General features: G+C 37.9%; 1 protein-coding gene and 1 long non-coding RNA gene across 2 annotated transcripts in view; one reads left to right on the forward strand and one right to left on the reverse strand.

Moving 5' to 3' along the window:
• The window catches only part of znf839 (zinc finger protein 839), a 47,781-nt gene extending 21,716 nt beyond the window's left edge, over positions 1-26,065 (forward strand). The window contains exons 4-8 of the mRNA XM_043697449.2: positions 3,880-3,972; positions 6,801-6,956; positions 11,762-11,899; positions 17,425-17,563; positions 24,839-26,065. Of these exons, the coding sequence (XP_043553384.2) occupies positions 3,880-3,972; positions 6,801-6,956; positions 11,762-11,899; positions 17,425-17,563; positions 24,839-25,950 (1,638 nt within the window). The 3' untranslated portion in view covers positions 25,951-26,065. The remainder of the gene's footprint in view (positions 1-3,879; positions 3,973-6,800; positions 6,957-11,761; positions 11,900-17,424; positions 17,564-24,838) is intronic.
• On the reverse strand, positions 5,838-15,876 carry LOC148149389 (uncharacterized). Its single transcript, XR_015757890.1, has 3 exons — positions 15,786-15,876; positions 7,605-7,780; positions 5,838-5,927 (listed from the first exon to the last, which is right to left on the reverse strand). It is a non-coding gene; the product is annotated as an uncharacterized LOC148149389 (long non-coding RNA).
• Positions 26,066-26,415: the final 350 nt, after the last annotated feature.

Here is a 26,415-nt window from a genome sequence, read left to right on the forward strand (position 1 = left end):
TATGCTTGAAATGTCGACTCTCCTGCTCCTTGGATGCTGCCTGACTGTGCTTTGCTAGAGATAAGGAGGGTTAAACTACGAAGAATTTGGAATAATCGTGTGAATTGTAAAAATGAGATTCCTAGACCAAAAACCAATTTGGAGAGTTAGGGAACAAAGGTGTTGGGTCATTGGAAATTTGACCAAATTAGCATAGAGAGAACAGATTTCTTTTTGATAACCTCGTGTTTCTGGAGATGGAAGACTGTCAACCAGCTAGAAAAGTGTTGAAATAATGGGGTCTAGAGGTGACAAACGTGTGAATGAGGATTTATAAGGGTACGCATAACCGATAAATTGCATTCCACCTTGCCAGTGGCAATTTCCTTTTTTCTTTCTCAAGACCACCCTTCTTTCATTCACAATTGATGATATGATTATGAATATTTAATCTATTTGTTTTGATTTTTAAAACTTAAAAGTATATGAATCAGTGTTGCATAATGTTGCAAATACTGCTTCACCCTTTTAATGGCAATACTCTAAAATTATTTTACAAGGTTATATTTGACTATATGTTCGTTCTTGTTTCTGTTGTCTTTTTCCTTTTTAAAATGTTGTCATACATTTTTTAGAGTCCCTCTATTTTCTAATAAATCTTTCCAGTTCTTTTCCAAATGAATTCCAAAGATGAGATTCCTGTCTTCCCTTGGGGTAATCTGTCACTAACATTTGGTTGTATATTGTTTTTACCATGCTTATGATAGGTGCAATACTTTGCAGTGTTTAGGCCCCTTATCACTTGAGATGTGTGGCGTTAGTTAGAAGTTTATTACCAGAGTATGATACGATTATAGGAAGTATGTCATTTGCCCGAAAAGCATCTTGTAAGCAAGAATAAGAAGCAGACAGACGTAAGACTTGAGATTAACACCAACATGTTGGTGGCTATCAAGAAATTTGCAAAACATGGCACATGAAGGAAACACAATTTTGATGTTACAGGGTGTTGGGCCTGATGTGGTAAAGATGCAGCTTTTGGTGCATATAGATTTATTGGAGGACAGCAAACACCTATTTAATTGAACTTTGTGCATTTAAATTTGAGACTGTCTTTGCTGCTGTAAGATTTTATGGAGCTAGCTGCCTACATCACAAAAATCCTGTTTAAACAATTTTAGTTTGTAATAGCACATAGCATCTCATTTAATTGATCACTGATATCATAGCATGACAAATCATGTTTATAAAAGGCATTCACAGAGTGTATGACACTGAAACAGGCCACTCTTCTAACCAGTCCATGCCAGATGTTTTCACTTTATTTGGGTTTCTTTCTATTCTTATTTACCTAGCTTCCTCTATAATGCATCTACTAACAATGTTAAATATCTCACAACACCAGGTTATAGTCCAACAGGTTTATTTGGATTTATATAAACATGTTGGACTATAACCTGTCGTGTGATTTTAAACTTTGTCCACCCCAGTCCAACACTGGCACTTCCACATCATGTCTACTAATAACATCAACTGCTCCCTTTAAAGGAATATTCTACATTCTTCCCATAGTCCTGCAATCCCTAATCTCAAGGATTATTCACTTCTTTTTGAGGGTTTGATTGAATTTGCCTTCACACTTTCAAGCAGTGCATTCCAAATGCAAACCACTAATTGCACATATATGTGTTTGCTTTACCATTATTTCTTATGTCAATAATCTTTAGTTTATAGTCTCACAATTTTGAATACCTTCATCAAATCTCCTCTTAATCTTCTCTTCTCCAACATAACAGCCCTAACTTATCCAATGTACTCATAGCGCTGAAGCTTCTCATCCCTCGAACCATTCTTCTCTTTTCTGAACCATCTCTAATGTTTTCATGTGTTTCCTAAAATGTGATCACCAGAACAGGACACAATACTTTATTTAAGGCTGAACCAATGTTTTATACAAGTGTGGTATGTTGTTTTATGGTATTATAATGTTATTATAATTTGGGATTAGGATTTGAAATGTGTTTTCATTTCTGTGAAGAATGACTTTTATGAGAGGTCAAAAGGTTATTTGGAATAGTGAACCAGAGACCATTCCTCAGGAAGGAGGAAAGATTCTGAGGGATAAACCAAGGAAGTTAAGGGGAGTTTTAAGTTTATGGAAAAAGCACATAAGGAGGCAAAAGTTAAAGACTGAAATAAATTCCAAGTCTAGGAAAGGAGGACTAAAAGATAATAGAGAACAAGCAATGAGGGCAAACCAGCAGGAAATATAAAAACTGAAAAGAGCTTCTTTAAACATATAAAAAGCAAGAAAGACGTTAATGTGAACATAGGCCCCATAGAAAGTGAATGTGAGGAGATATTTTGGGCAACAAAAAATGTGGCAGAGGTATTAAACAGATATTTTGCATTACTCTTTAAGATGGAAGATATTTCAAATGTCCCATTAACATAAAAGAATATGGGGGAGGAATTAAGTACCATCACCATTCTAGATAAGTACTATTAGACAAATGAATTGGGCTAAAGGTATATCAATCCCCTGACCCTGATGTCTTGCATGGGCGAGTTTCGGACCAACAGATATAGTCGCAGAACTCAGAGTACCAATGTAAGACTGAAGTGAGGAAGAACGTCCTCCTGAAGATTGTGAATTTTTTGAACTCCTTGCCACAGCTCTCTGTGGGTGCAAAGCCCTTGTGTATATTTAAGGCTGCGATAGGTAGGTTTCTTGATCAGTAGGAGGAATCGAGGGTTACCGGGAAAAGGCAGGAAAGTGGACGAGATGATTATCTGATTAGTCATGATTCTGTTGAATGGTGGAGCAGACTTGAGGAACCAAACAGCCTACTCCATTTCCTACTTCTTATGATCTTTCACTTGCCCATCCTTCCAATGATCTACGTCCTCTTAAAGTTTATTATTATCCTTACAATTCATAATATTTCCAGATTTGTGTCATGCATAAATGTTTAAATTGTCCTGTATATCCATGATTAAGTTACTAATACATATTAAAGAAAACTGTTATCCTAACAAGGAATCTGGAGATTCTTCTAAATTTTTTACTTGCTCTAAAAAAAACAGTTCAGCTCTAGTCAGTTTCCTGGAACTAACCAAATTCAAATCCATACAATGTTTTCTTCATGAGCTCTTTGCTAGCAATTCTGTGATGTTGCATTTCATCAATATGTTGTTTATTCTTAATGAAGTACCCTATTACCTCGACTCCAAACCCAACTTTTGTTTTAAAGTAGTCTTTTCATTCTGGTGCTATGGAGCTGACCTACTGAAATTTCAACACTTAGTTTTTTTGTTCTAAAGCTTTCTTCAACTTTTAATGCCAGAATGCTTTGTGGATCAAGAAAGTTACTCGGTGCAGTAAGGTCATTACAGATCTGATAAAAGGTCCTTGACCTGAAATATTAACTCTGTTTTTGTCTTTATAGATGCTTCTGAGTTTAGTGAGCATTTTCTGTTTTCTTTCTAATTATGAAAGTTCAACCCGCAGCAGGATTTTAAAACTTGTTTTGGAGCCGTGGGCTAGTCCATTTTCATAGGGCAACCAGATTGCATATAGACAAACCAGAGAAGATAGCTGACTTCCTTCCCTAAAGGACATTAGTGAATTAGATGGGTTGTTACGACAATGGTTGATATTTTAATTCCATACTTTTAAAAGTTATTGAATTCAAATTTTGCTACCTGCCATGGTGGGATTCAATCACATGATCCCAGAACATTAGGCACTGTGGATTACTAGTCTAGTTACTTTGCCAGTATGCAACAGCTACTTTAAGTGACTGTAGGACATTAATTTTTTGACTCAACAATGCTTTCATAAATGTAGAATGCTAAGTTATTCTGGCAGCACAATAATTAAAGTTATGTTTTAACTAGCTGCTCAAACAGTGTGATGACGAGGAATTGATGGAATTGGCTCTTCCTAGGCTTACAAAAGTCATTACTCTCTGGGAATTTCTGTTAATGAAGGTAAGCCACATTATTCTTGAAGCTTAATACTGGGTAACGCTGTGTGTTACATAACTATGCAGTGAAAATTCAAGTCTAGTGCTGAATATTTCATCCACAAAAACACAATGATCAGAATGTACTTTTTGTTATTAGATCCAAAATAAACTTTGTTTCTCATAAGACTTCACTGTTGTAATCTGCCATTCCAAGAAATGCACAGGTTGATTTTCTAATATAACTGATATAAAACATTTTGTATACTTTCCTAATGACTTATTATTCATTCAAAGTTCTTACAGTTATTGTAGTTTTAATGTGGAGAACTATAGCTGTGAAAAATCTGACAATTTTAAAAAAAAATCTATTCTCAAAACTATTTCTTCCCATGTGCTATTTTATGTTGAAGTACATAATGGTTTCACTGTAGGCCAAATAATCGGATATATTTTGGAAAAGTATTAGCCCAAATTTTATGGTTGTAAAGTGTGACTATTTTTTGCTGGCCTTCAAGAAGATTACTGATGACGTGTTCATGATCTCTGTAGCTTTCTGCTTTATTGGGTAGCAGTTTGAATCTGGTGCCAGGTCAAGGAGATATCTTTGTTGTAGCAACAGTGATGTCATGAAGTAAGTAATCGACTAATCACATTCAAATAATGAGATGACAAACAAGAAATTTCGAAGTACTTAAAAATCATGAACTTCTAAATATTCAGATATCGAAATATGTAATTGACAGATTAAATTGATCTTTAAATAAAGATAAACTTTGATAATAAGTTATACTTATTAAAAGAAGTTTGACATTCCCAAAATACGTAAATGGCTTTCAGGGCCAGTGAAGGTGTTTACCTGTAATAATGAAGCTCGCATGCCATTAAGATCCTAGTTGCACTTTATTCAACTAGATTAATCTTTCTTTCTGAAATATTTACATAGTGTGATTAATACTGGGGGGGGGGGGAGTAGAAATACTGACACTGGCTTTGGGTTTCCACATCATCTTGTCTGAGAACTGTCACTTCTTATTGAATAATGAACACTAACAGTTCTGCTTTAATTTATGACCACACAGTCTGTGCCCATTCTGTAATTCATTATTTTATTCATCCAACCTTATTAATACCATAACATGGGAAGCTAATAAATACCTTGTGCTTTTTTTTTTAGAGATAATAATGTAGTTTCCAGTTGTTGAATCTGTTTATTAAACTTGAATGTTTAAAAAATTTCCTGTTTGCTTAAAGATGCATTCCTTCCTGGGCTCCCTTAGAAATAAACAAATAGTTGCTTGGTAATATTTGCTTGCGTATTGAGAAGTTTGGTAAATTTGTGATTCTGATGGGTGCAAAATGAAAAGCTTCAACAGCGTGTCTCTTTTCTCACAAGTAGACAAATGCTGCTTGTTATTGCAGACATACCAGGCTTTGGAGGTCCCTAAAATAGATCTTTTTATTTAAAAGTTTCAAGAGTGCATGTGTACACTCAATTCACAAAGTTATTCATAAATCCACTATTTTGCAAGTCTTTCTGCCCCTATTGCAAACTGGAAATAAAGGTGACCGAGACAGAATTCTTGATAAGAATTGTTATCATACATCAACGGTGATGGTTTTGTAAAAGGACTGCCATACTGTGATGCAGTACTCAATGATAGACCTAGTAATTAAGGTGAGGAGTTTTGAGTTTTCTTCTTAACTACTTCCTGTCCTCCCCTTCAAAACAAATCTGAAAATAACGGGATTGTGGTGCAGTCACCAGTATAGAACCTTCCTTTCAATTAAAATGTGAACATTTGTTTTACCTTGGCTTTGGATGCGAAGAGGTCCATAGCTTGTTACTAATCCATTTTGGTTAATTTTTGAATTATTCATCTACAATGAAGAAAATGTATCTCATCCTGTTGGTGGCTCTGAATGCAAAACACACAGTTGAATTGTTCTGTGGTGCTTCGTCTATCGTCATACGGCCACCTGTCAACACAGAATTCCTTTTGAGCAGGAACACTTGAAAATTGTGACAAGTTTGTATTCACAGATTTTAATGGCTTCTGAATGATAGACTGAAATCTTCTCAAGCCTTTGGATAGGTGGAGTCAAAACAAATGCTAGGAATACAGAAGATCTGCAATCCCCTTTAAAAAGAAAAGGCAAATTAAAAGGCAAAATGGAAACTCGTTTGCACCAAACGGTTAAAACCAAAATATTCATTGTTCTTTTCCCATTCCATATAGAAATTGATCTATATTTCGAGTAATAAACATGTACAGCATGGAAATGGACCCTTCAGTTCAACTTGTCAATGCCAACCAAATATCGTAACCTAATCTAGTCCCACTTTCCAGCACTTGGACCATATCCCTCTAAACCCTTCCTGTTCATGTGCCCTCTTATACATTTCCTATTATTTGAATTTCCTTTTTGATAAGGGGCATATACATGAACACATCTTGCATTTGTAGTTTTGCATTTTGTTATTGCCACAGTAACAGCAGCTGATTGATATGCTTAACAATCTTTGTACCTAGGAGCTCATTATGAAGGAATGCCCTTTTAAGGTTTTTGCATATCTCCCAAGCTTTTGTATTGGAAATTAAAATACTGTGGATTCAGGAAAAAAAGTGCTATCGATCAACTTTGGCCTGATGAGAAACTTGTGCATGTAACAAACTTCTCAGTTGAGTAATCATTTTGAAATGCTATTATTCTGTCTGGTAATAACAGTTACTTTTTTGTTGTGTAGAGTTATAAAAACTGTACAAGTGAATTTTTGGATATTCGGGTCATATAAATGAAAGTTTTGCTCTGCAGTGTAATTGATTTTCATGTTTAGTGCTGAATTCCTAGGTGGAAAAAGGACGGCCTGCCAGACCACAATTTTCAGATGTGTATAGAGAATTTGAGATGCTACATAAACATGTGAAGAAAATGGCTGATGAGCACTTAAGCAATTCCAATAGGATGATAAATCCTCAACAGCCCTTGCAGATCTCTTGTACACAGGTGAATGCTTTTTACTTTTTGTTTATAGGCCATCAAACATGAAAATTACAGATTTGTTTCTTAAGTTCCCTTCCACCAATTATTCTGTTGTGTCTTTTCTGCATGAATATATTTAAGGCCAACATATATACAAAGGAATAAGTAAATTCCTCAATTCATTGGTCACTACTGGTACCCGCCTTGTTGCCGAGTGACAGTTTTAACTTTGCTTGGTATTACTGCTGATCCATGTTTACATGCACTTATGTTAATGGAGCCTACCTTGTGCTGTTTTTGATCATTTGAAAATGAAGGCAGTAAGCCTTAGGGGAATTTGAACTAAGACAAAATGTTGTATTTTGTGCACTTGAGCATCAAAATAAAAGTTTAAATGAGAATAAAGCATCTCTATGAATGGTCTAAGAAGGAGCCTTTGTCTCTTTCAAAGTAATTTTACTCATTCTAAAGCCGTCGTTTGGACAAAACACAAATTAATTCCTTTGGCAAACATATAATTTTGATCCTTGCTCAAAAGTGGAGAGCTGTCCAACCTGACCTATGAGGTGAAGAAAGCGTGAGCCTCCGAAACCTTGTGTTTTCAAATAAACCTGTTGGACTATAACCTGGTGTCATGGGATTTTTGAACCTGACCTAGCTCAGGTTACTCACCTCCACCTTGGCTGGCTTCCCCATCTGCTCCAAAGTGGAGGTGGAGTTTGGGAAGTCCTCTGATTCCTTTTCAGTGTGGCTGAGGGATGTAGCTGGGAGCTGGCAGTCCCAGTGACTCAGCCATAGTAGTAGGCACATTGGCCTGAAGCTGAGATCCCACGTAGGCTATGATGGAGCTGGAAAATAGCAGTACAGACAATGCTGGCCTGGTTTTGTAGAAGATTTCAAACACCAGTGTTAAAGAAAATGTAGTACATAGAGCAACCGCTTTCCAGATACTTTAAAACATGCTTTTGATGTCTGTATATCATCATTCCTTCCAATGACTTTAGAGATTTCAGTTTTAAAATGTTAGGGCAGCAATTATTGTGAAGTAAGTAAGCCTGTAACTAAGGATTAAGTGACTGAGCAGTTTAAAAGAGTACAGTGACTGAGCATCCTGAAAGAAAGTTAGCTAAGCGAAGAGGATATGTAAATGATAGATCATGGCTAACAAGCATCAGTGATTTTTTTTTTAAGTGATTAAAGTAATAGCCAGGGGAATGTTGACTAAATGGCTTTCCAAAAGACATCTGATAAAGTTTCTGCTAAGAGACAGTTAGCTATAGTTGAAGCTTATGGAATTCAAGTTACAGTTATCGACTCAGTTAGGAAATTGGCTCTGTCAAGAGACAGAGTAGGAATAATTGGCAGGTTCTCTTAAATGGCAGAATGCATGTGAATAGTTCCACAAGAGTATCTATTCAGGCCTTCATATGTAATATTTGGCTGTTATACTATCATGTCTATCAAAAGAAGAAAACCCTAAGACCCCATATTACTTTTTTTACTTGTGTTATGACATGACAGCATTTAATAAGAGCTGGTGAGATTTATGAAGTAGCCCTCAGAAATCAAAGAAAAAACTAGCACATGAGAAATTCTCTAGTGGAGCCCACAGGGTGAGGAGAAATATTTTGATCTCTGGTGCCAAGATGTCAGTGATTGAGTGGAGGTGGTCACTTCAGCACCAAGGCTCCCTTGACATCTTCTTTCGAGCCCGTGATCTCCACAATCTAGTATGATAAGGGCTGCACATGCATGTCACGGTCTTCAAATTCCCCTACAAGCCATAAACAATCCTGACTTGGAACCCTATCACTGTTCTTTCACTGTCATAGAATCTCTGCAGTGTGGAGGCAGGTCATTTGGCCCCTTTGAGTCCACATCGACCCTCTGAAAAGCATTCCACACAGACCCACCTTATCCCTGTAACCCTGCATTTCCCATGGCCAGTCCACCTAATCTGCATATGTTTGGACTGTTGGAGGAAACTGGAGTACCTGGAGGAAACCCAGGGAGCCAAAGGGACAATGTGTAAACACCAGACAGAAAGTAGCCTGTGGCTGAAATTGAACCTGGGTTCCTGATGCTGTGAGGCAGCAGTACTAGTCATTGAGCCAACATGCTTCCCCTGTCACTGGGTCAGAATCCTGAATAACACAGTTGATGTACTTGCACTACGTGACTGTATTGGTTCAAAAAGGTGGCTAACCACTACCTTTAAGGGAAGTTAGGTATTGCCAACAAATGCTCATCCACCCAGCGATGCCTACATTCTGCGAAACAATAAAATAAGGAACAAAAAATCTTTGTTCTCTGTCAAAGGCATTAATCAAAGTGCTTCACAGAAGGTTATAGAACAAAATTGGGCGCCTTGTCACAACAGGCAGTAGTAGGGCAAATAGCAAGATTTATGTCATAGAGGTAGTTCTGAAGAAGCATTTTAAAAAAAGAAAAATAGGTTGAAAGTCTCAAGATTATGGAGGGAATTCATAGCTTAAGGCTTGGGTAGCTAAAGGCATTGGTAGGGCATTTAAAAAGGTTGTTCTCCCTTTTTGAGCATTTTCAATATTAGTATTCAGGTCTGACCTTCCTTTTCCATTCTGCTGAAAAGTTATTGAAGTTTAAGTTAGTTTCTCTCTCCACAGATATTGTCAGACCTGTGAAGTATTTCCAGCATTTTCTGCCTTTTATTTCAACGGAAATGTGGACCAGGAGCTGATGTTACTAGGTCTGCAGTTTAGTGGGATTAAGGTCACGAACTCGGGACTTAGATCTCATGGACCAAATGGATGCAGAGGTGGTTCAAGGGAAAATGCAAATTCAGGGATTGGATGGTTTTGTGGAAGAGAGGGCATCAGCAGACAGTTAATTAGGTGTTGTTTGTGGTAAAGGTGGAAGAGACAGGAGAAGATTTTTAGGTAGAAGTTTGCGGCAGAGCATAAAAGCTTGGAATTATCTTTGACTTGCATCATTATTCGCTCTAATAGACGAGAGCAGGACTTGTTCAGTGTTTATGTGTGGTCCAGCTGGATCTGATGATGACTAAACCAGTTGTTTGCTACATCTCTTCAATCTGCATGTATTGGAATAAGGGAGCCAAGTTGTTGGCTTTGCTGGAGTAGTGGTCAGTTAACTGAATGGCAGTGATGCTAACAGTATCCATTCCTGCACCAGCTGAGGTAACCACAAAGAACTTTCTTCCCCCCCCCCCCCCCCCCCCCGAGGTGTGGTGACTCCTCAGGTTAAACCACTCCTCAGGTTAAACCACTGCCTCTCCCTAATGAGCGTTCTGTCCTGTGGTCTGTTAGGACGATAGCAACCTTACATTATTTTAATGTTCAGTTAATAGACATTAATCCTTTTAGGAGATGAGCTATTTTTCAATAGCTGTAGAAAAATTGTGGTGACTGAATGCTAAAGATAAGACAGTTGGGGTTTTGAAAGTACACGTGTAAGTATACTGCGGCATATTTTTACCAGAGGTGGAAACAGAAGGTGGTAGAATTCAGGTGTGGAAAGAGAGAGAGTCATACTAGAAAGTGATCCAAAGTGGTCTTATTCATTGTTGAAATGATGGGAGCAATAAAATCAAAGGAATGGCCATGAATAGAAGTTGAAATACTAACATGGAGAGATGAAATTTAGGGATACGAAAAAGGGTAGTGTAAGAGAGCACAAGTTGAGATGAGGTTGAACAATCAGGCTGCGAAGTTATTCAACAAAGAGACTAAAGGAGGAAAAAAAGGAATGAAGGTACCTCTTCGAGAATACATTTATGCTTGCTAGGAGGGCAGTAGAGAAAAAAAATGTTTATCAGAAAAATTCCTTGGTAGAATCGTGGCCTATTTCAGTGCTGAATTATCCTATTTGGCCCAGCAACTCCATGTTGGTAATTTTGTCCACATAAGCTGTCTTATCGAATCACTCTCCCCTGCTTTTATTCACATGATTCCTTTCCACACCCCACACCCAGAACCAATCATTTCATTATTTTCTTTTATGTTCCTATTACATAGCATAAAGCTTTTCATGTAAATAATCTTCACTTTCACTTCTATATCCTGAATGAACACTCTTTCCTCCTCAGTGTCCTTTTATCCATCTAAATTCTTATCTGTCGTAGATACATGTCCTGGTCTTTCAAAATAAATGTAGACCTTACTTGTATTTCTTCAACATTAGTTTCTTAATCACTGTTGATGGTGGTAATTAAAGATATAACAAGGATATGTAAGCAAAATATTGTGGATGCTGGGAATTTGAAAATAAAGCAGGTGTTGGAAACAGTCGACATCTGTGCAGAGCAAGTTCTAACATTTGAAGTCAGTAGCTGTTTTCTTTTTGCCCAAGACCTCCCAGACTTGGAGTATTTCCAACATTTTCTGTTTTGTTCACAGATCTCTGACAGATACCAGTTTGTGTGAGCAATTTCGATCTCATTGATTACTTCACCATCAAGATTAAAATATATTGTCCAAGATAGGCAAAATGTAACCATTTCCTCTCTCCAACTTAAACTATCATGACAATAACTTCCTTAAATAAGTTTTCATTACATTGTTAGTCTCTTTTAGTGTTGGCATTCTAGATGTTTTGCGTTCCAGTAACAGGCTTCCACATGCAAAACATGGCGAGAGACATTCTATGTGATTTTAATACTTTCTGTTTAAAACATCTTCTGTCCACCACAGTATTCAATGTAAATAAAACCACTTTTTACTGCAACATATTAGAGTTCACAAGTAGTGTTTAAATAACTAGAACATTAAGTTTGTTTCAGGAACTGAACAAAATTAAAGCTTATTGATGTTTCTTTCCTATAAATGTTCCAGGTTGCTGAGTCATTAGGAATAACTGAATATACAAACAAAGAAAACCAGCAAGATGCAAGTGTGTCCCTAACCTACAGATTAGTCACAGTAGATGACCAGAATCATCTCAATTCATCAGGAGAAAAGCATAGTATGGAGGTATTTGAAGGTTAATCATTTGATGCCGTGCAGTTTATGTATGTTGACTTTAATTGTTTTGTTGCTTACTCTTCTAAAAAAAATATTAATATCTGTTTAAATATACTGAGATTTGAGATGGAAAAACAGAATTCATGTTCAATATAACTGCAGTTGAAAGGTCCAGCAAGTAGAATATTCCAAACAAATTGTAAGGGATTTATAATCCCCTCTTTAAGTTCAGTATGTTTTCTTTGCTTTTTTTTAAAATCAGGTATTACCAAGTGCACCATCCAGATTGTTTTGTTCAACCAGTAGATGCATTGATTGTAATTTTCCAAAAATCATTGCATTTTTGAAGAAGTAACAAATAGTTGGAAAACTGCTAATGTCACGTCTCTATTCAAAAAGGGAGAGAGGAAAAAAAGTGGGTAGCTGCAGGTCAGTTAACTGATCATCTATTGTTGGAAAAGTATTGGAATCAATTATGAAGAAAATTGTAACAGAACATTTGAAAAATCATAATCTAATCGAGCAGAGTCAACATGGTTTCATGAAAGGGAAATCATGTCTGTCCAATTTATTGGAGGTTTTTGAGAAAGTCTGAAGAGTGGATAGAGAGGAAGTGGTAGATATTTTTTATTTGGACTTCCAGAAGGCATTCGATAAGGTACCTCATAATTTCTTATAAGAAAAGAACATATGATGTTGGAGGGAATATATTGGCATGGATAAAAAAATTGGCTTATCTGAGGAAACAGTGAGTGGGGATAAGTGGTTCTTTTTCAGGTTGGTGACATGTGATCTGTGGGGTTCCACAAAAATCCATTCTGAGACTATAACTGTTTACAATATGTATCAATGACTTAGAGGGAGAAAGTGAATGTACTATAGCCAAATTTGCAGATGACACCATAGATGGAAAGGCAGTTTGTGAGAGGGATACAAACAGATTACAAAGAGATATTGATAAGTTAAGTGGGCAAAAAGTTGGCAAATTGAGTATAATGTGCAAAAAATGCAAAGTTCATTTTGGAAGGGAAAACAATATTATTTAAATGGAGAGAAATTACAGAAAGCTGCAACTCAGAGTGGCTTGAGGTTGTTTATGTATGAAACACAGAAAGATAAGACACAGGTACAATAGGTAATCTGGAAGGGTATTAACTGCTCACAATGTGGTCTTGTCTACCTTGGGAAGACAAAACGCCAAGTAGGTAACTATTTTGAAGAAAGTCTTTGTCCTGTCAGCAAAAATGACCCCAGGCTTCCTTAGCCAACATATTTGTCACCGGCTTACTGCAGTGCTCCAGCAAAGTTCAATGTAAGGTGGAAGAACAGCATTTCATTTTCCACTTGGGAATCCTGTAGCCTTCAGGACTCAATATCGAGTTCAATAATTTTAGGGTGAGAGCACCTTCTCCCATGTCTTTACCCTAACCCCCACAAACAAGGCCTCATGATAAATAACCCATTATCACCTACTAATTATCCCTGTTAGCAGCTCTGAAGTTTCCGAGGGTGACTTTCACCCATTCCTTTTGTGTGTTGTCTCTGGATATCCTCTGTCGCACTCTCTGTCACATCACTGAGGGTGAAGGTTTTCATACGAACATAACTAGGAGCAGGTACAGGACATTTCATCCATGGATCTTGCTCTACCATTCAATAATATCATGGCCTCAACTTCACTTTCCTGCCTTGCCCTTATTCTCCTTTGTTTAGTTGTTAATCAAAAATCATCTCTCGATCAGCCTTTAATATATTAAATGAATCAGCTTCCCCTGCGCCATTGGCTAGAGAATTCTAAACATTAGTGAGCAAACTTCCTCCAGCCTCCTTATCAAAGGAAATTTCCTTGTTCTCACAGTGTCCCTTATTTCTAGATTCCTCCATAGGGAAAACCTTTTTGACAGCAATTACCTTGTCAAGCTCTCTTAGAATATTCATGCATCAATAAAATCACATACCATTTGTCTAAACTCCAGTGAGTTCAGATCCAAACTGCACAACTTTGTAAGATAACCTGGTTATTTTGAGGAGTTTCCCTGCTGAATTTGAAGTTTGTGGCAGAGGCATTGTTGATGGAATTTCTTTATCACTTGTTTCTGCCACTAATAGATAATGCAACACTGGAGTACAAGAGTGTAAGGACAACTGGTTTATGTTAAAACTGTGCTTTTCTTTGTTGTCAAATGGTTGCTAAATGAGTAAGCCATCTCTGAATTGCCTCCAATGCAAGTAAGTATCTGCTTAAATAAGGAAAGCTAAGCTTTAGGTGTGATCAATGCCCTGTGCAATGATAGCAATTCCTTATGTTTATGGTGTACTCTGTTGTTGTTAAAGTTTGCCTTTATAATTTCTTATTGAACCTGCATGCTTATTTTTGTGATCCATCTATGAGGACACCCAAATTGCTCTGTATGCTAGCATGCTGCAGTTTCTCTCCAATTAAATAGTAATCTGCTTTTCTATTCTACCCCCTCATCAGCTGAACCTCAGATTAACATGTACTCTGACACAGATTTCTTGCATGGATTACCTTGGAACTGAACAGGCTGATTCTCAACCTTCACAACTTTGGGCATATGGGGCAGGACATCCTATGAGATAGTGGGTCATGAAGTGCAGGATTTACTTCCTTTCTTTGCTTCTCTGCTTCATTTAAGATGATGTAATTCAGAGTGATGCAGCTTGATAGGCAAGTCACCATTTTGGACAATTGGTGGTGACCTTCTCCCGGTGATTAATTTCAATGCTGCCACACTTCAAGGAAAGTTTGGGAGTGCCATTTGGATCATTTTCTTTGTCTTCTGAAACATTGGGCAAATGAGAGTTGACAAAACTAGACTTATCTTATTAGTTCATCAAAATTGATTTTGCAGGTGTTTTGTAAATTGCATATTTTGAAAATTTTCTTTATGCTGGCTTTAAAAAGGACACTAGCATTCCCCCTGAATCTGAAAAAAGCTGAAGAATGTGGCAGACACATTGCTGAGGGAATTGCTGACCTATTGCGGTCACTGCGGTACAGGAATTTGACTGATGCTGACATAATCCAAATGGCCTCTTTCTGTGTTGCAGATATGAGTCTATGAAATAATGAGGGCATATTAAAAAGGCTCTACATTCAACTTCTTGTAGATTGGTAGAATCAATTTGGAGGAAGTAGCTACAATGAAGAATTCATTTGTGAGGTTTCGATACAGTTTCCTAGAATAGTTGTGGCTCAGACTAGTGAACTGGCTGTTTTGGATCTTGTAATGTGTAATGAGGCACATTCGATAAATGATTTCAGAGTGAAAGAACCCCCATGAAACCGATCATGACGTGGTAGAATTTAGCATTACATTTGAGAATGGGAGAATTCATTGGAAATGGCTGTGCTCAATTTAAATGTGTTATAAAGTAATGAGGGCAGAGTTGGTTGGAGCAGACTGGGAAGTGATTTTAATAGGAAAGATGGTTGAGGAGCAATGGCAGTCATTTAATAAAATGGTTTATGACTCCCAGCAAGGTGTATCCCAATAAGGAGGAAATATCCTAGGAAGGGGATTAACCAAGGAATTTAAGGATAACATCAAATAAGAAAAAAAAAATGTAATGTAACAAAGGTCAGTAGTTAGCCAAAAGATTGGATAAGTTTATAAGTCAATAAAAGATGACCACAAAAAGAAAAGATGATTATAACTAGAGGGATGTGATGGCTGAGTGATATTATTGCTATGCTATTAATTTAGAGAACCAGGTAATGTTCTGGGACTCCAGTTTGAATCATGTCGTGCCATGCCAGATGGTGGAACTGTAATTTGGTATATGAAAAGAAAACTGTAATTAAGAGTTGAATGATGATCTTTGTCAACTGTCAGAAAAAAATCCCATCTGGCCCTTTTAGGGAAGTTTTTACCTGGTCGACATGTGACTCCAGACCCACAGCAATATGGTTGACTATAAACAGCCCTCGAGGCAATAAATGCTGACCCAGCCAGTGATGCCACATCCTGTGAAAGAATGAAAAGAAAACTATGAATGCAAACTAGCAAGTAACATAAACATTGACAGCAACAACTTTTCTAATTAGTTAGAAAGGAAGAAAGAAGCCATAGTGATTAATAGACTCAGTAGAAAACAAGGCTGGGGAAATAGAGTTGAATACATAGTCTTATCCATCTTCATGATGGAGACTGCTTTTTCATCCACTACCTTCAGCATTCACTGCCTTCACTGGTGCACAGTGGCAATACTGCTTATGTTCTATAAGATCTTATGCAGCAACTCACCAAGGCTGCTTTGACAGCAGCTTTTATACCCATGACTACAACCAGCTAAAAGAACAAAATGCTTGTGAATACCATAATCTGCAAGTTCCTCTCCAAGCCACTCCCTATTATGACTCGGCAATTATTGCCTTTTCTTCACTGTCGCTGGGTCAAAAACACTACGAAAATTGCAGCACGTGACTGTTGCTTTCAGGACAATTTGTGATGGACAATAAGTGCTGGTCAGGGCAGCAATGATCGCATTCCCTTGAGTGAATTTTAAAAATGGATAAAGTAGGTAGTGAGGAAGCAATCTGAGTTTTAAAAAAAAAATGAACAAAAATTAGTTGTTATTTGTTTGCAATGCTAAATAAGATTATACAAAATAAAATTGCTTCAAATCAGGGTAGAGTTATCTCACAAATTATGGAGTAGACGACCAGAGATTAAGGTTCTGCTTTTCACTACGTTTTTTGAAAAGAATGCTAAAATCAATATGAAACCACAGGAAATGATCAGGAATAGGCATAAATGTAACACATTCCAAAAGTTACGATTGTACTTGTGCTGCTAGATTCACCTTGCCTGTGAAATTCCACTAATCAGAATTGAATAATGCAAGTATTCTTACTCTGTGGATTTATTGAATTATTTTAGGATGGACTCTGACCAAAGTTTTAAACATTGTTATAATTAATTGTGTCTCAGTATGACTTGAAATCTGTTTTCTGTACTCCTTTGGAAAGGCAAATGTAAGTGCAAGCTGTTGTAGTTCATCATCGCTCTTGAGATTTAGTGAAGTAATTTTATTGTATGGGCAATTACAAATGTGCAAGTTAACTGATTTTCTAAATGCTGCCTATTATATCATGCTTTCCTGTGAAGCATTTCATTTGAATATGAGGAAAATACTGATTTACTTTATGCCAATGTAAAGAAACAGATAAATATTCATTCATCTCGTATAAGTTAAATAATCTTTGCTAATAGTTGGCGTTGCTTTTTGTATGTAATAGTTAGAACAAAGAAAAGGCAGGTTTCTTTCCTGGCACAGTTTTAGTCTTACAACATCTTTCACATTCCTCTCTTCAGTTACATAATGTTCTTCATAATACAAGACTAGCAACCATGTTTAAGCTTGTCTCTTTAGATATTAATCAGCAGCATGAACAGCTACTTATTCGTACTTCAAAAACAATCTCGTGATAATTGCCCTTGAGAAATGTATTGTGAAAAACTTGTTAATGAAATTGATTTCCTTTAAACTGGCTTTATGGTGTTCTTCAGAGAGACTTTGGAACCTTATCCCCCTCATCAAAACGAATGAAAATAGATGACGCTGTAACTGTGACTGAAAACAACTTCAACCAAAATGGAATAGAGATAACTGGTGAAGTACAATTACAAAGCTTAACTACGGAAGAAGGTAATGTTTATATTGTCAATCATTTTTACTTAGGCAGTTATTCTTAGATAACATTGCCATTAACTGGGAAAGACACAACATGAAGTCCAGCCCTGGCTGACACATTTATTTGGTAATCAAGGTACATGACTTGCTTCCTAGCAATAGGTTTTGCACCTGGCACTTTATGATTACAAAACTTAGAACAAAACATTTTCCTGTAACTCAAACAGTCATAGCTTCATATTGGATGCTACAAAGTCATGGAACATTATTTCAGTAAACTTTGCATAGTCGGTCACCTAAGAGATAATTTAAAAAGTAGCCAATTTGGTAAACTGGTGGGTCTGTTGTCATCTCTTCTTCAAAATCCCCAACTATGACGACTCTGTCCTTAATAGCACCATCCCATCTCCACCCTTCTTTCCTTTCAAGTTCTTAAATATGCTTATATTTCAAATTCGTGCCTACCTTTCCAGGGCTATTTTTGAATTCTCCAGTTGGCTTTCTGTCACTGGCTACAATGCTCAAACAGGCCCTTTTTTAAAAAAAAGCACATATTGCATCCTACATCAATGTGACTATGGTGAAATATTGCACTTTGTCCTTCTCAATTCATCAAGAATTCTTTGATAGGGATGACAACACTGTCCTACTCCGCTACCTCTTATTATAGTTCAGTGGAAATCATATATTTTTACCCAAAACAAACACAATGCTGGAGAAACTCAGCAAGTTTGGCAGAGAATGCACAATTGAGGGGTTTATTTTCCCATTCCTGCATTGTTACCTCTAGATCCCCAAAAGATCTATTCTTGGTCCTATCCTATTTTTCATCTGCAAGATACTCCTTTATGAAATTACTTAAAAGTATGTCAGGTTCCAAGTGTACTGATGATGCCCAGCCACTCTTGTGCCTCCAAATTTATAGATAATAGATAAATGGCAGAAAATGTAACTTAGTGCTGTGTGTTGGTCTTCACAATGAATGACAATAGATGTCTCCCCTGAAATAATAAATATCTAAGGGTCTCATAAATGTGGAACTCAAAGTAAATGCATATCAGTCAGAAGGTAGTGTTGGAGAAATTAATGGATTGATGTTGTTACATTTACATTGGAATATTGAAAGAGATAGCTGATGCATTGGTGATCTTCTTTCAAAAGTTCATTAATTCTTAAATATTGTCTGCATATTTCCAGGTTGCAGATGTAACCACTGATTAAGAAAGAGGGAGAGAGAAAACAAAGAACTGTAGATCTATTAGCCTGAAGTCAGCAGAAGGGAAATTGCTAGAATATTATAAAGAATGTGATTACTGGATATTTAGAAAATAATGCTAGATTGGACAGAGTCAACATGGATTTACAAAAGGAAAATCATGTTTTTCAGTCTGAGTGTTTTGAGAATCTTACTAGCAGAATCAATAAAGAGGAATGAATGGCTGTGGTGTATTTGGATTTTAAGAACACTTCTGGTAAAGTCTAACATAGGAAGTTAGTAAGCCAAATTAAAGCATTTGAGATTGCAGTTAACACACTGGGATGGTTTGAAGATTGAATAATATAAAGCAGAAAGTAGGGATAAATGGGTCATTATCAGTTTGGTAGACTGTGACCAGTGGGGCATTGCAAGGAGTCACAAATGATTTGGATATAGGAGTTGATTGTGTAATATTTCCAAGTTTACGATATATAAAATTTGATGAGATTGTGATTTGAGGGGGATGCTAAAGAGAATTAAAGGGGATTTTGACAAGCTGAATGGGTGGGCAAAAGCAATGACAGATGGAATATAAGGTAAGTGTGATGTTTTCCACTTTGATGATGGTCATTAGCAGTCACGTGTTAACAAATATGACTATTTACGTGGGAAATTCCGTATCACTGGTTATGGGTTTATGGGTCCTTCCACAGCTGATGAGCCTGATGGTAGGTGGTATTAGTCCTTCGCCCTTGAGATTATTGGCATTCCTTCCACCGGTTCCTTTTCTATACTTCTTGCCACCAGGTGTTGTTGAAGAATTATGTCCCTTGTACATGAGTTTTCTCCAAGTTGATTTCTTCTGAATGGGGATCTCCCATGTATTGATATCTATGTTGCATTTCTTGAAGGAAGCTACAGCAGGGTCTTTGAAATGCTTCCTTTATCCTCCTCTCATTCAAACCTTCCTTGAGCTGGGTGAAGAAGATTTGCTTTTGGTAGTTGGAACTTGGGCATCCTAAGTACATGGCTGGGCCAGAGGAATTAGTCACAGATGGCCGTGGCCCCAATGCTGGTACTGTTAGCTGCTTCAAAGCTGTTGATGTTAGTCTGCCTGTCTTCCCATCTGATGAGGAGAATCCAACTCAAACAATGTTGATGGTAATTCTCAAAGCTCTTGATGGCATCTAAACATCTATAAAGCACTGAAACTTACAGAGGCATCACAGAATCCCCACAGTGTGTAAAGAGGCCATTTGGCCCATCAAGTTCGCACCAACCCTCTGAAGAGCATTCCACTCCCACCCTATCCCCATAACCCCACACTTTCACCTACCCTGCAATTCCTGCACACTATATAGGGCATTTAGCATAGCCAGTCCACCTCATCTGTATGTCTTTGGACTATGAGAGGAAAGAGGAGCACCTGGAGGAAACCCATGCAAACTCCACACAGACAATCTTCAAAGGCTGGAATCGAACCTGGGTTCCTGGTGCTGTGAGGCAGCAATGCTAACCGCTGAACCACTGTGCAGCCCCAGAGTCAGAAGATGATTGCGTTATTAGATTAGATTCTGTTAGATTCCCTACACGCCCTTCGGCCCAACAAGTCCACACCAACCCTCAGAAGAGTAACCCACCCAGACGCCTACCCTATATTTACTCTTGACTAATGCAGCTAACACTATGGGCAATTTAGCATGGCCAGTTGACCTGACCACATTTTTGGATTGTGGGAAGAAACCAGAGCACCCAGACAAAACCCACGCAGACATGGGGAGAAAGTGCAAATTCCACACACACAGTCACTTGAGGTGAGAATCAAACCTGGGTCCCTGATGCTGTGAGGTAGCAATGCTAACCACTGAGCCACCGTGCCACCCTACACAAAGGTATCTTCATGGAAGACATGGTCGAGGACTCTCATCCTTAGCTATCTAATGGTGGCACTTGCAGATTGGATATGATATTGGATCTCTGCATCAATGTCAGCTTGAGATGTGGGGTAGCTTCCCAGGTAGAGAAATTGTTACAAGCTTAGGAGCATTTTTATATTGATCTTAATGGAGGGATGTACTGGAATTTGACCTGCGTTGGTTGGTTTAAGGTTTGAGTCTTCCTGAAATTGAGGCAGAGACCAATTCTTAAGTTTGCTTCTGCGAAGGTGGAAGATTCTGTTTGAAGATTCTGCTCCAAGAGAGCAGAGGTGACTTTGCCATCCGCATACTGAAGATTCACAAGTGGGGTTGGTGTAGTTTTCTTTGAGGTTGAAAAGTTTTCCATTTATTGTCTAGACAATGTCCACACCACTGCGAGGCTTGTTCTTGACCAGGTGAAGATGGAGGAAAGGGTAGGGGTGGTGAGACATCCCTGCTCAACACTAGCCTTGAACCTCAAAGGATTCTGTTGTCTAACCATTGGTGAGGACTGTTGCCGACATGGTCAAGGAGAAGATGGAGGATGTTGCTGAATTTCACTGGACAGCTAGTTTTTGATGTGGTCTTCCATAGCACTACTTGATTTACTGAATCAAAAGCCTTAGTCACATCAATGAAGTCCATGTAAAGTAGTTGTTGGTGTTCCTGGCATTTTTCTTGGAGTTGCTGAGGAGTGAAAAACATGATCATAGTCCCACAGTTTGGTCAGAACCAACTCTGGCTTACAGAAATGATTTCCTCTGGGATTGGGAGAAAGTATCTAGTGAGGATTCAAGTGATGATCTTCCTGGTAATGGAGAACAGGGAGATTCCTTTGTCATTCCCACATTCCACTTTGTCTTCTTTCTTGAAGATGGTGGTGTTGGCACATCCTGAGTTTGTCAGAGATTTCTTCTTTGTGCCAGATTTTCAGGAACAGTTGGTCATGATGTGGTAAGCTCTGCTCCTCTAAATTTGAAAATCTTAGCTGAAATCCCCTCAATATAGATGCTTCAACTTCTACCATGCTAGGTGGGAATCCAAGATCTTCATTTATGGGCAGTTGGGGGATTTCCTCAAATGAGTCCATATCAACGACTAAATTGTGGTTTAGAGGTTCTTTTGATGTGTTTTTTCCATTGGAGGCTGATATTTTCAGTCAGTCAAAAGGGTGCCATCCTTACTCTGCACAAGTTTGAGGTCAAGGGTGTTAACTCCATATATTTCCTTGGTGGCACTGGAGAAACCCTGGGTGTCATGCTTGTCAGCAAGGAGTTGCAATTCCTTAGCTTTCTTAGTCCACCATTGGTTCTTGATTTCCCTAGTTTTTCTTTATAACTCTGCTTTTGCTGTTTGATGACTTTTCCTCTTTGCCTCAGTGCTGATATTGTTTTGCTCATGTTGAGTGCTCTCCCTCTCTTGTTGATGAGGTGTTGGATGATGTAGTCATTCTCGTCAAACCAGTGTTGGTATTTCCTGGTTTTGTAGCCAATGATTTCTTCACAGCATGAAATGATAGTTGTCTTCAGATCTTTCCAGATTTCTTCCACTCCATTAAAATGAACTTTCTAAACATTTTGGTGAAGACATTGTTGTAAGTTTGCTAATCTGCTTGGCTCTTGAACCTGCTCAGCATTAATATTTTTTCTGAACTGTTTCTTTGTCCTCATCTGCTTCTGGTGACATTTGATGGACATTGAGGAGCATATAAGCTGGTTGTGTGTTCCGTAATCATCTGCTTTGGTAATGAGCACATCCTTTAGATCTTGGGATTGCAAGGTGAGCGTAACAGATTCTGGAAAGGGCAGAAAGTAGTGAAGAAAACGTCTGTTCCTATTCCAAGAGTGACATGACTGAGTGAAACTCCTCCACCTGCCTGTCAGTCCAGAGCTGGAATTTCTAGATGTCTCAATCCTGTCCCCATCACTTCTCGCCATAGGACTTGTGTTGTCTGGGGAAGTTGCATTCTGTTAGGTGGAGGGGACATTGTGTGGGACATCATTTAACAGGGGAATGCTGTAGCACATCAGATACACTGTCCTTGAGAGAAGTTAGATCCAATTCCAGTGGCAATAAACTTCAAAGACCGAGGATCTTCCTACAGCTGCAGCCTTCATCCACTGTCACAGCTGTTGATATTGAACAAGTGTATTCTGCCTGGATCTCCGTTGAGGACTTGTTTTAAATTTTGTTTTGTCTGGTTTCTCCCCTCCGACATTACCATCATGGGTGGCTCTGCCAGGACTTGAGAACTTATAACAGTACCACTTTTGAAATCAACATAACACTCGAGCATCTCCACCACAACAAGGTGACAATCCACAGAAATGAAAATGCAGAGTATTTCCTAAATGGTAAGAGATTGGCAAGTGTTGATATCCAAAGGGACATGGGTCCCCTTCACTAATCACTGACTGCTAGAGTGCAGGTGCAGCAAACAATTTGGAAAGTAACTTGTATGTTAGCCTTTATCCCAAGAGGTTTTGAGTAAAGGAGTAAAGAAATCTTCCTTTAATTGCATGAATCAACGAGAGAGTGTCTGCAACATCTGGTACCTTAAGGAAGAATTGCCAGAATACTTGTCATAGAGGGAGCAAAGTGAAGGTTCACCAAATTGATTCCCGGGATGATGGGACCCTCCTGTGAGGAGATGGAGTCTGTATTCCCTAGAGTTTAGAGGAATAAGAAAGTATCTCACAGAAACTGACAGAATTATTAAAGGTGTAGACATAGTAGACACAGAACAGATGTTTCTCCTGCTAGTGGGATCTAGAACATGATCTTGAAACAAAAGGCAGGCTATTTAAGACTGAGATGAGAAGGTGGTGAATACTTGAAATTCTCCACCCCAGAGGGATGTGGAAGCTCAATCATTTTAGTAAGTTCTGGCAGAAATTTATGGATTTCTTGATACTAAAGGCCTTAAAAAATACAAGGCCAAGAATAGGACTATGGTGTAGAAGTTGATTATCAGCCATAATCCATAAAAGTTAGGCAGACACTGATAAAACATTTAATTATCTTGGGGCAGTGACTTGAAACAAATTCAGAATTTCCAACTTAATCAATCGAAACTTGCATGTCCTTTCTAACAGAGTTCTCCATTTTAGGTTTGTTCACTCCACTTACAGGAGTTGTATGATCCTTTGATCTCTCTACCTATAAACTCTGTGTTGGTGAGCCCTCTTTCACTGACGAAGGTGCGTCACTCTGAAAACTTGTGATTTCAAATAAGTTTGGACTATAACCTGATGTTGGACTATAACCTGATGTTGTGAGATTTTGACTTTGTTCACCCCAGTCCAACACTGGCACCTCCATCTGATAATAGAAAAGCAGGCCTGAGAGACGGAAAAAGGATTAGAGTAAGCCATTGTTCCTAATCAGAAGTCTAAACTTCATAGCCAAGTACAAGTGCCTGTGTGCAAACTCTACCTCCACAGGCATCCTATGTGCATCATGGAGTTAAGTCCATACTTTGCTGCTCTGGGTCTCTGATGATTTAAACCTTCGTGTCTTAATTGCATTCTCATAAGGGTTTTGCCACATCAGTGTGACATATTTACAGCATTTCTAAGAGAGGATTGCATTTCAATGCAAAAATGTGAACCATATAAGGCTTTTCTGCTAACTAAGAGGTAATTTGAATCAGGCAAACTATTTGTCCTGGAGACTTTTATACATTTAAGCTGTATTGAATTCCCCCAGAAGATAAAGAACAGTGTTGTAAACACTCTACTGCATTTACTACTTTGTTTACATTGTCTTAGAAATGTTCAGCTTCTTTTAAAAATAATAGTATTGAAATTATTACTTAAACCAAACCAGAAAGTGTTCTTGCCTTTGGATACTTGGCCCTTTTTATTTTACACCTGAAGTAAATTTGTAAGTTTTTTAACTTCTGCATTTCATAGCATATAACTGACCAGACAATAAATGCTGTTGCACTGTTAAGAAGTTTTAAAAAAAAAAATCATTATTTATTTTAAACCAGAAGTTTTATTTGGGTGGGTATTAAGTGGCAGAGAAATTGAAGAAAGATTGTGTGCTTTAAGTACTATGGCTGCATGAACTTTGTTTGACTTTTTTGTTGTAATTATTTACATGCAGCTGTATTGTATTAGAAAGTTTAATGTGTTTGGTGTATTTACTTAAACAAGATTTTGTTTTTTTTAGGCCAGAAACAAACTGAATGTCCTACCCTGAATGCTTGTGGGGCACAGACAATGTATGGACCAGCAGATGATCAAGTATTTGACAAGCATACAGATGATGGAGTGTTAGTTTCTGAGAATAACATTAAACATTCCAGTTCTGTAGAGCAGTCTACTTCTGAGGAATTGTGCTATCCGGTATCTCAAGTAACATTATCCAGTACTCAACTCCCTATGTTGGAGCAACATAATGAAGTTCTAAATAATAGTATAGAGGGACAAGATGATTTTTTGGCAATGGACACAGATATTACAGCAGAGGAATTGGTTCAAGAACAGTTGTCTTATCAAAGTATTCCAGAGCAGCTGAATGATACTGAACTAACCTCCACAGTACAATCAGAGGATGAGATGACAAGTCAGAATTCACTTCTTTCAGACGTGGCTAAGGGCAACCAAAAAGGTTCTGAAGCAAGCAACTCTGTTCAGATTTTGCAGCATCAACTGGGCAACCAGGATCCACTCGGCAATCCAGAACAGGCTGAGCACCTAAATGATTCTGATATAGCAGACCAGATGCAGCAGCTTGAAAAAGCATTGTCTCAGGATGTGGAGGTTTGCAGTTCTGAAAGTAATAATTTACAGCAGCACCAACCTGAACAGACTTTTGAAGCTGATATTTCTACTGAAGTAGATCTTGCTGGTCAGGTATCTCACGAAGAATTGAATGGGTTGCAAGTAGTGAATCACAATAAGATAATAGGTCACTTTGAACAGAATACTGATCAAAGCAATCAGGAAAATTCCGAAGATATTTTAGCAAGCACAGTGACAGAAGACGGAGCATTAGAATTTCAATTACCTGTTGGAAGTCAGGAACTGTTGGCTCAGGGACATGAACAGATATTCATTCAGACTTCCGAGGGCCTAATTGTATCACACGAAGGAACCGCTGTTGTGTCACAGACATCTGAAGGCATTGTTATAGTAACTAATGCTGATGGCACCACAATGCACATACGAACCCCTGATGGTGTTCCATTTGAAACTGTAGAAGCACTTCTTGCAATGGATTCAGAAGGACAAAGTGAAGGTCTGTTAGTTACACAAACGCCAACTGAAGTGGAACAGTAATTTGGTTGGTGTTGCCCCATCTCAGAAATAAATAACTACAAGAAACTTTGCTGTCCACTGAAATAAGAAAACACAAAAACAGAGCTGTAGTTTTTTTTTTGAAACAAAGTCTCAAGTTTCTTCCCGGTTGTTACATTGAACATTTATAGCATTTTATGTTGAACTTTATTGTCCCACAAGCCAACAAGACTGGTACAAAAGTAGGTGTAAAGTTTCAAGAATGGTTTACCTTGAATGTGGCATTATGCTTGGCAAGATATCTGTAGGTGTGAATGAATCCGGGTATTTTTGTTGAAGTATCCTGGGAGATAGATGTAACTACGATGGACCAGAAAATGTGATGATGTTGCACTGAATTTGAATGTTTTTTCTTTGCATTTTTGACACCTTATTGATTATTGAAAATGACCATTTTGCCAATATAGTGTTTGTATTCATTCTATTACCAATTCTTGAAACTGCCAT

Source organism: Chiloscyllium plagiosum, unplaced genomic scaffold (genome assembly GCF_037043375.1).
Source record: "Chiloscyllium plagiosum isolate Xiang-an unplaced genomic scaffold, Cpla_swu_hap1 HiC_scaffold_8, whole genome shotgun sequence".
Classification (NCBI taxonomy): Eukaryota; Metazoa; Chordata; class Chondrichthyes; order Orectolobiformes; family Hemiscylliidae; genus Chiloscyllium; species Chiloscyllium plagiosum.